Raw genomic sequence first — 10118 nt, 5'->3', positions numbered from 1 at the left:
TTGATTGGCAAACATGGACCGTGGACCGTGGACAGGCCGGGTGGCCAAGGGCCCAACAAGGCGCTGTCGCAAATTCAATGGTCCATGGTCGCATTGCTACCGAGCAAACTTGAAGAAACCGCCGTGGGAGAAAAGAGAGTGCCTCGGATGGGTGCCAACGTGGCAACTCTAGACGACTCTTGAATCGGCTTAGCAACAACGAAATGAACAACGACCAATGTAGGCCTGGCCATACGGCTGCCCACGAGGGCCCCAAAATCTTCAAGACTCGACGCTTTGTGTGAGGTTGGGCCAACGAGATTTCCGCAACGCCACTCGGCCGTCGTCTCGACTCTCCGCCTCAAGTGTAGGCGCCCAGCTAGCGAGAACGGAAAGTGCAACTGGGGGTCGGGGCAGGTGGCTGGTGGCCCACTTGCCACACGGCTGCCAGGTGCCGCACTACTATTTCTGCGTCAGCCGCAGCTTGGCATATAAATGATAATTCGGCGGAGAGAACCCAACCTGGCATGAATACAGTCACTTGGAATTACTGGTTTCTTGGTGTCAGACACTGTTCAATTTCGATTCCAAGCCATGCCGTGCCGTCACTCTGTGTGCTAGCCCAGCGTAGCCAATTAAATACCTAATACCGAGGCCTGAATCCATCTTACAATCTCCAACGGCCTACAGCATACTTCAAGCGCTAGGCTTTCGCGTCGTTAATATCCCTTGCTTGGACCTAGTCCATACTTGATGGGACTTGATTGACTGTTCACTTTGCTAGGGCTTCGCCGCCCTGCCGGCGTGTGATAGGGTTTCATGTTGATGGGGGAATTGTCTGTGTCGGTTCCCTCATCCAACAATGCCTGCCGCTGCATCCTCGGCGTCTGTACCGGGACGAGCATGTAGCCGGGTGTAATCCCGGGAGACCTGACATTGTCCTGCACGTCTCCTGCTGGTTGAGATGGCGTAGGGTGCATTCCCCTGTGTCCGTGTGACCGACTGAATGCCCTGAAGTTGACCGTCGAGCATATCGCTATGATGGCCACAATGACGCCCTAATCCATGTTAGTCTTCGCCTTCGATCACGGTCCAGATAGCCAGCATACCCATGCTTTGAGATGCATCGTTTCGGTAAACTCGTTGATTATTTCGGCTACTTGTTTTGCGGTAACCTTGACCCTCATGATGGCGTCGGGATCTTGCATCATGCACTCATACCACTCGCTGCATGGCTTGCTCAAAGCCGGTTTGTTGTTGTTTGCACAGTCGTTGATTGTGTAGTCGTGGCGGCAAGCGTCCATTGAGCTGACTATCTTTTGGTGCGCCGCCATGTTGGCGTTGGAGATATCCGTCCGAATGGTGCTCACGACGGACCAGCTGACATACGTCAACACAGAAACCAGAAAGACGTTGGCGCCAAGTTGCATCCATCTTTGCATGTGATCTGGAGTATTGGGGTACTTGTTGAGTGCGTAGAAGAGGGACTCGAAATATCCCCTTCCCCCGCGGGAATCTCCCTTGCCCTTTGAGCGACTTCTGGACCTCCGAGCGCCGCCAACAGCGTCCGAGTCCGAACCCGAGTCGCAGGAGTCGTCTTCATAGCCACTGTGCCGAGCAATGCTGCCGACATCCTTGTCCAAGTTGTGCCGTTTCCGTTTTCGCATCGACACATTGAGGTCGCGATGCGCTCGAATTTCTCCCTTCCCTGAAAGGTGCTTCTTGGAACTGGACTTTCCATAGCGAGAAGACTTGTCAATTTTGAGGGGCGTGATAGTTGCGCCCATGGAGACGTCGGCTTTACGGTCTACCTCTGGGGTGTCGTTTGGATAGTCCGAAACCTCTGCGGCTGCCGGGCTGTCCTCCGCACCAGATGCCTCGGAAAAGACGACTTCATCGACGGGCTTTCTAGGAGTTGTAAACGCGGGGTTTCGGAATGGGGGCGCTGTATTTCTCGACGACAGCTGGGGCGTAAACTGAGATGTTTGAGGAAGGCTGAACTGCGATTTTGATGGTGACTGAGGGTGCGCGAAGGGATTCGGGGGTCGGGCTGTTTTGAACGGTGATCCGACAGCTGGGCTGCTGTGTTAGATGGATAGTGCAAGGAATTGCGGCCATCAACAGTTTTTTCGCAAGCAAGGGCAATAGAGGTATGGAAACCTACCGCTCCGTTGTATATTCTTGGCAGCTTGCGCAAAAGGGCTGGTTGGGTCTAGAGGGCCGTTGTCCTGATATTCCCAGTCCATAGGGCCCTCAAACGATCTGGCGTCCATGCTCGTGGAATATGAGTAGACGAAGGGGCTATTAGGTGCCGTGAAGGACCACGATGCGAGCATCACCAAGTCAAACCGTGGACGTCGACGTCTCGTGAGCGGAAGTAAACAACACATTGAGTGGGTCTCATGCGGTGGCTAGTTAGAATGTTAAAAATGGGGCCATTATGTCAGCAGGCCAGGGCCCTTATTGAAACCCTGAGCTTGATCTTCCTAGAGCATTCAAAGTATTCGTCGGGGGCAACGAGGAGAAACCGACTTTCGCGAAGTAGGGTGCCTCTGCTAGCCGCGTCTATCGAAATCATCGTGTTCTTTGTTGTCACGCCGATAGTGCACGCTTTCCAGCTCGGGTTTTGAGCCTGCCGCACGCCTTACCTGGGCTTTTCATTTCGACTTGAGGCATTCTCTTTCCTGGGCAACATCTACACCTCGGCATGTCTGACCGCGAGTCGCCCGCTGATTTGGCGGCAAACGATGCAGTTGATGATGGAAAGGAGGCGGAGTTCCAAGATGAGGTTGCGGCAGCTGATTCAGACAGAGACTCGGACGCGCTCTCGGAAATCGACGAAAACGAGTTCGAAGACTACGATCCAGAGACGGCCAACATCGAGGACCGGCCAGTGGATATCGACGAAGATATTGCGCGCACTCTCAAGGCTACCAAGCGAAAGCGTGTAGCTGGAGATGCTCCCAAGAAATCTCGAGAGGGCCGTCGTGAGAAGAAGAGACGAGACCGCGATGATGATGTTGCGATGGAAGATGGATCAGAGGTCGATGGAAAGGCATCACGACGAGCAAGACGCACTGGCGAAGGGGAGAGACGGCGAGCAAAGCCTGGTACTCCTGAGCCTGAGAATGAGGAGGAGTTGAGTCCGGAAGAGCGAAGGAAGAGAGCCATCGACCGAGCTTTGGATGCAGCTATCAAGAAGAGCGGAACAACAAAACGTCGGCGCAAAGACGAGATTGTAAGCCAGGCGGTGAGGAAGTAGTTGTGTGCGTACCTTGAGACTAACGGACTGCCGCAGGACTTGGAAGATGAGATTGATGATCAGCTTGCCGACCTGAAGCTCAAGATGGAGCGAGCATGCCGAGCCGACAACGAGGCGCGGGAGTCCAATGAACCTGCCATTCACAAGCTGAAACTCCTTCCCGAGGTCAACGCTATTCTGAACCGAAACAACGTGCAACATGCCGTCCTAGACCCGGATACCAATTTTTTGCAACATGTCAAGTTCTTTCTTGAGCCGCTCAATGATGGATCTCTGCCGGCATACAACATTCAGCGAGACCTCTTTACAGCCATGACCAAGCTGAACATTGAAAAGGAAGCGCTTCTCAGTAGCGGAATCGGAAAAGTGGTACTATTTTACACGCGTAGCAAGAAGCCAGAACCCAGCATCAAGCGAATGGCCGAGAGGCTGCTGGGAGAATGGAGTCGACCTATTCTGAAACGAACTGATGATTACAAGAAGCGACAGATTGAAAGTCGCGACTACGACTACCAGTACGTGAGAGGCTGTACTTGTTTGCTACGTTGTGGTGGCTGGGGGGGTGAATGACAGGCTGACATGACGATTTTAGGGCCGCCAAACTGGCACAACGGCAAAAGATTGGATCGCAATTCAGTCTCACGCAACGGCCAGCCATGTCGGCGCGTGATGCCCAGCGCGAGCGTATGCTGGCACCAGTTGGGTCTAGCAACCGAGCGCGCATGACGAGTCTTCCGCAGAGCTACACCATTGCGCCAAAAAGCACGTTTGACGGCACCAGGGGCTCAGAACACAGGCCGCTTGGCGCGGGCGGCATGGAAGCGTTCAGAAAGATGACGCAAAAGACCAAGAAGAGGGGCTGAAGCTAGGCCAATGTTGCGGTTTGGTGGAGCGGGAGCTTGAGCGGCGAGGTTGCCATGTTTGCTCTCTTCTTGCTGATTTGCAGATGATTGGGGTTGGACTGGATTCACTAGGAGTTTAGGGTTTAGGTACTCCGTATGTAAGCAAAATAAGGCAAGGCAATTCAAGACTGGAGCTGGTGGTTGTAGATGCAATTGACTTGGACGAACTTGGCAGTTTTTTTTTTTATACGATAAAATACGGCCAACTAAAAAAAAAAAAAAAGATAAAAAGAAAAACAAGGAAACCTTAGGTACACCCAAGTAGGAACAGAGGGGATCTCTTGGTGTGCTGGAGGAAGCGGCGGTTTTTGATGCTTGAGGCAGCAATGTGCATGAATGTTGGCTCTTGACTGGCCGATGGCTGGCAGGTGACGTCAAGCACCGGAGGCACCAGATGCGGTTTGGTGTGGGGCTACTTCTCGACAAAGTGAGTGCACGAGTCAAAGGGGCCTCCTCAAAGGCAGGTGCGTCAAGGTGCTGCGGGAGGTTGTAACGTTAGTAGGTACTTAGACGTCCAGGCCGCGACGCAGCGTTGAATGCAAAACATTTGAACGTTGGACTAGTACGGACCACCAAGTAGCTGAGCCAGGTGCCAGGTGCCAGGCCCCATTGGCCCGGGGGCATCCGTCGGACTCGCAGACATTCTTAAGTAGGATATTAACTACGGAGTAACTAGTTAGTTACTGCTAGCTCGGGAGCATTTTCTAGCCCAACAACTGTCCCAGTCTCAGTCCCACCATATCGATGAGCCGGGCCAACCGGTCGGTTCAATGTTGTTTTCTGTTCTGTGATGGCAGTCGAGTTGGGCCCCCGATCAACCAAGGCAGATTCCAGATTCCAGTCTCCGCGTCCCGCCTGGCAGACAAACACTTTGGCGCAAAGCGAACCAAGAGACAGAAAGGGCTTGCGACGCCGACACCATCCGCCGATAACTGACTATTTTCTCGTTTGAGCCTCTTTCCCCCCGCGGTTGAGCGCGTCACTTGAATCCGCCCTCGCCGTCTTCAACACAACCCGTCGCCGCCGCCGCCGCCGCCGCCGCCGCCGTGGTCGCCACGTCTGTCTACGGCAGACTGTCCATGACCAGCATACGATTGATTCGGCCTACATTTCTCATCTCAGCACCGAATCGCAGACTTGGCAGCTTTGCGCCTGTGGCCTTGTGCGCGACCAATCCCAGCCGCGGAGCCATCAGGCCTTCCGGCCTCGACCTGGCGACACATCACCCGACTGCGACGTAGCACCGACGACGACATCATAGACGTGGCCAAAAGGCAGAGGCGACAAAGATGAACGGTCATCAGCCGCCCGAGTCCGAGAAGCCTCCCCTTGGAGAGCCCGACAACACGGGCTCCAACGGAGCTGACACGCTGGCCAGAAAGCGCAAGAAGGACATTCTCAAGCCCATCATCACTACCGAGAGCAAATCGCCGCCAGCTGGGCAAGCGCAGCCGAGCCCAAAAGACGCTACGATTGGGTGCGTATAGATGCCGTTGCTATTTCTTTTTGTCTGAAGCTATCCTGCCCCCTTTTGCTTGATTTGGTTTCTTTTTTTTTTCCCTTTTCCACAGGTGTGGACTAGTCCTTTTTTAAAATTGAGCAATCTGCGAGCCATTTACAATCTTTTGTTGCACCTAAGTAAAAAATCAACAAGAAGAAAAAAGAAGAAAAAAGGAGAAATTAGAGCAAAGAGAAGACAAGAAGACCATTGAAAAAAAAAACCGCCTCGTCCCTCTTCTCTTGGCTTGATGACCAGGACAGACATGTTGCACAGCCTGGACGACTGGACGACCAACTACGCGCTGCTGGCGTCATGCAGTTCCCGCCGCAGCCGGAACCGCGCTACGTTCCTGCGGCGAACATTGACGGCTCAAGTGAGAGCATGCATGCACTCGGCATGGGCAGCAAGAAGTTTATTCTTCCGTCGAGCTCCCAAAGCTGCATGCCGCTCGACGTGGTTCGCGGGACGTGCTCGACGGGCAAAGCAGGCAGAGGCTGGGACGTTGGGCGCAGCGTGCAGGGCGGCGGCACTTGAGCGCATGGGCCCTAGCAGACGGAGCAGCAGCTCGCAACATGGGACTCGACAGTGGCTGGGTTGAGGGATGGCACGCTGCTGGGACTCGGGAGTCTGGGACGTTTGAGCATCTGACATTTGCTCGTGAGCCGCAGCACTGTGACTGTGTGCGTGCAGCCTCGCGCCTGGGCCGAATGCAGCCAGCAGACCAGCAGCAAGTCTCTCGACAAAGTTGCATTCTGGTACGGAGTACGGAATAGAGGGCAGAGAGACTGGGTGCCTGCCTGTGCTTGGTGGTGCCCCGGCCCGCCCCAGCAGCCCCCTGGGCCCCCCAACAAGTGCCTCGCTCGACAGGAAAGAGGGAAAAAGCGTTCGATGCCCGCCCCGGGGCAGCCCCTCTGGAACCAGCCGCCAGCCGCCAGTCGCGGTCGCCAGGTCGCAGGTCGCAGGTCGCAGTCGACCAGCCAGCCAGCCAGCCAGACCAGTTGACTGACCCCATCACGCGTCACCCATCATCCATCACCCATCACCCATCACACTCGACTTCACCCAAGACGTCGTGCCCTCGAGTGCTCTCCCTCCCGCTCTCTCCCTCTCCCTTTCCCTCTCCATCTCTCTCTCTTTCCCTCTCCATCTCTCTCTCTCCCCTCGTCTCGAACTCGGGCTGCGTCGCCATCTCGCATCCTCTTCCCCCAAGGAGCTTGCCCGACGTCGCACTTTGCCACCGGCTCCTTTCGTCAAGCTGGACGGCGAGGTCCTGCTGTGTAGCCATTTCCGTCCTGCACAACCGTCTGCCTCCAAACTCTCCCCGCCGCACACCACTTCTGCTGCGGTCGCTGTCTTCGCGCGACTGTACACAATGGTCTCGAGATGAGCTTCCTCAAGTCAAGGTTCTGCTGCCCCTCTGCCGCCTCTTGCTGACCGCCCCTTCTTCCCCTGCCACGGCTCTGGACCAGTTTCCCATGCGCATCATGCCTTATTCTTGCCCGTCTGTTTCTTTGGCAAGGCTTCGTCCATGCTTCTTCTCGCACATGCGACTTGGCCCCTCTACAAGACCACAACCAACCCGCCCCCGTCTGTCTCCCCCTCCCTAACCCTCTCCCTTCCCCGGCCAACCCGCCATCCCGCCATCCCCATCGTCCATGACGGCACCGCCTCCTTCGTCTTGTTGCCCACGCCGAGTCCGCCGTGTTCGTGGCCACTGCGGCAACCACGCCCACTTGCGACCTTGTGCTAATCCTGCATTGATCATTCCTGGTACAGATCACATCAATTGTCCGCCGGCGCACCCGCCTCGCCATCGTCATCGTCGGTCGACGACCCTGCCGAAAACACCGCCGATGAGGAAGACTCCGAGGACTACTGCAAGGGCGGCTACCATCCCGTCCAGGTGGGCGAAAAGTTCAAGGACGGAAAGTACACCGTCGTTCGCAAGCTCGGCTGGGGCCACTTCTCAACCGTTTGGCTGTCGCGCGACAACACCAATGGCAAGCACGTTGCCCTAAAGGTTGTTCGCTCGGCCGCCCACTACACCGAAACCGCCATCGACGAAATCAAGCTTCTCAACCGAATTGTCCAAGCCAATCCCGACCACCCCGGCCGCAAGCACGTGGTCAGTCTTCTCGATTCTTTCGAACACAAGGGCCCCAATGGCACTCATGTGTGCATGGTCTTCGAGGTGCTCGGCGAGAACTTGCTGGGTCTGATCAAGAGGTGGTGCCACAGGGGCATCCCCATGCCTCTGGTCAAGCAAATCACCAAGCAGGTCTTGATGGGTCTTGACTACCTGCACCGGGAATGCGGCATTATCCACACCGACCTGAAGCCCGAAAACGTTCTCATCGAAATTGGCGACGTCGAGCAGATTGTCAAGAAGGTGGTCAAGAACGAGCCCGCAGACAAGGAGAATAACCGCAACGGGAGGAGGAGACGTAGGACGCTCATCACAGGCAGCCAGCCACTACCCTCACCCCTGAACTCCACCTTTAACCACTCAAATCTGTTTCCTGGGGCATCAGCACCGAGTGTCGGGAGCGTTCTGGACCAAGGTAACTTTAACACCTCAACATGTCGAGGTCAATGGTTTTGCGACAAAAGTGAGCTAACAATGCCGGCTCGTGTAGCTGCGAGCAAAGATAACGAGCAATCCCCCAAGTCAACGGACGAATCGCAAAAGCAGAGAGAAAAGACGGCGTACGTGACAGCGAGCCCCCGGGGTGTGACGGCATTGCTGACTCCTTCTGCAGAGATATTCTCACCCGAGAGGTGTCGGGAATCTCCCTCGATAAGGCGAGTGGGCCTTCAGCCTCAGCAGGCGAGAAGCGCAAGGCCGAGGACGCCCACGATGTCATCAGTGTTAAAATTGCCGACTTGGGTAACGCATGCTGGGTGAACCACCACTTCACCAACGACATTCAGACCAGGCAATATCGATCGCCAGAGGTCATACTTGGCGCGAAGTGGGGGGCCAGCACTGATGTTTGGAGCATGGCTGCCATGGTAAGCACCCGCTCACTGACTCCCCGACTCCTAGGCTTACTTGGACCGCGGCGGCGGTGGTACGTGTTGCTGCTGCTGCCTCAACAAAAGGTGCTAACCAGGCGGCCGCAGGTGTTTGAGCTCATCACGGGCGATTATCTGTTTGATCCGCAATCCGGCACCAAGTACGGCAAGGACGACGACCACATTGCGCAAATCATTGAGTTGCTGGGACCATTCCCTCGGTCACTCTGCCTCAGCGGCAAGTGGAGTCAAGAAATCTTCAACCGCAAAGGCGAGCTCCGGAACATCCATCGACTACGACACTGGGCCTTGCCAGACGTGCTTCGAGAGAAGTACCACTTTAAGGAGGAAGAGGCGAAGAGGATCTCGGGATTCCTGTTGCCCATGCTAGAGTTGATCCCGGAGAAGAGAGCCAACGCGGGAGGCATGGCCGGCCACAACTGGCTGGAAGACACCCCCGGCATGAAGGGCTTGAAGATTGACGGGCTGGAAGTAGGTGGGCGGGGGGAAGGCATCGAGGGATGGGCCACGGAAGTGAGGAAGCGATGAGGGGCTGACAAGATGACGAATTGGGGCGGCGTTGGCAGCCAAACACGAACCACGGCCGCCATTTTTGCTGCCCTGGCAGTAGCATTCTCTCCATCCAGTAGCAGCAGCATGCCGTGCCTGGGTTGGTTGGTATAGAGGGTGACGGACGTGCGCATTTATTGGATCAGATTTCTTGTTGTTCTTATGGTGATGGCCACGGTGTAGGCAATTGTCGGCAGAGTGGAGCAGGGGCAATGAGCAGAAATCCTGGAGAGAAATGAGTGCTGCAAGAAGAGAAATGTCAAGACATGTCGATGTGGTACATGATGATGATGATGATGATGATGATGATGGGAGCAGCAGAAGGGGAGTAAAGAGAGAGGGGGGGGGAAAGGATGTTATGAATACATGGGTTTGCGTAACTGAGCTGGAATAGATAGACCATGCATGACGTTTCTGGAAGATTTTGCGCGTGCGTGTTTCCCGGAGTGATTGTGGACTGATGATTGCTGGTCACGAAGCACTCAAGAGCGTGTCTCAACTCTCTGTGTAGGGTATGTGTCATCTACACGAAGTTCGAACCATGCCAGGGAGAATATTGGACTCGTGTCCCCCCATCCGAATGCCCCGAATTGCTTTGTAGACATGGCTTGGCTTGTCCAGCTCGGCCACTCTACCAAACCTGGCGGTTTCCAGATGCAGGCTCACACAGCCTTTTTGATGGCAACTGTGTCTGTGGAGTCGGGATCCGCAGCAGGATTCTGCAGTGGCATTGCAGAGCGAGACGATTAGCGTTGCAAAGCGGGATGCCCGAGACAACTGATTGTTCCCATCTGCCGGTCGAGCTAGAGAGCTCGTTGGAACCTTTCTTGTTCAACCAAAAGCTCTTGTGCCGTGTTGATTTATGCGTCTACAAAGCTGGGCGTGTATT

General features: G+C 55.3%; 3 protein-coding genes across 3 annotated transcripts; 2 read left to right on the top strand and 1 right to left on the bottom strand.

Annotated features, from left to right (window-relative positions):
* Nucleotides 1-698: 698 nt before the first annotated feature.
* On the bottom strand, nucleotides 699-2252 carry MAM_07707 (Nucleus export protein Brr6; the record flags this gene model as incomplete). Its single annotated transcript, XM_040826505.1, has 3 exons — nucleotides 699-1037; nucleotides 1089-2053; nucleotides 2144-2252. 3 exons carry the CDS (start codon nucleotides 2250-2252, stop codon nucleotides 699-701), a joined length of 1413 nt encoding a protein of 470 aa, XP_040675457.1.
* A 434-nt stretch (nucleotides 2253-2686) lies between these two features.
* On the top strand, nucleotides 2687-4104 carry MAM_07706 (transcription factor IWS1; the record flags this gene model as incomplete). The annotated part of the gene is made up of 3 exons (XM_040826504.1): nucleotides 2687-3217; nucleotides 3278-3756; nucleotides 3834-4104. 3 exons carry the CDS (start codon nucleotides 2687-2689, stop codon nucleotides 4102-4104), a joined length of 1281 nt encoding a protein of 426 aa, XP_040675456.1.
* Nucleotides 4105-5432: 1328 nt separating this feature from the next.
* Nucleotides 5433-9208, top strand: MAM_07705 (serine/threonine-protein kinase SRPK2; the record flags this gene model as incomplete). Its single annotated transcript, XM_040826503.1, has 5 exons — nucleotides 5433-5620; nucleotides 7421-8205; nucleotides 8281-8350; nucleotides 8404-8656; nucleotides 8768-9208. The coding sequence occupies 5 exons, from the start codon at nucleotides 5433-5435 to the stop codon at nucleotides 9206-9208; spliced, it is 1737 nt and encodes a 578-aa protein (XP_040675455.1).
* Between the last annotated feature and the right edge of the window lie 910 nt (nucleotides 9209-10118).

The sequence above is a fragment of the Metarhizium album genome (assembly GCF_000804445.1).
Source record: "Metarhizium album ARSEF 1941 chromosome Unknown scaffold_35, whole genome shotgun sequence".
Lineage (NCBI taxonomy): Eukaryota > Fungi > Ascomycota > Sordariomycetes > Hypocreales > Clavicipitaceae > Metarhizium > Metarhizium album.
This window is presented reverse-complemented; position numbering and strand designations above follow the sequence as displayed.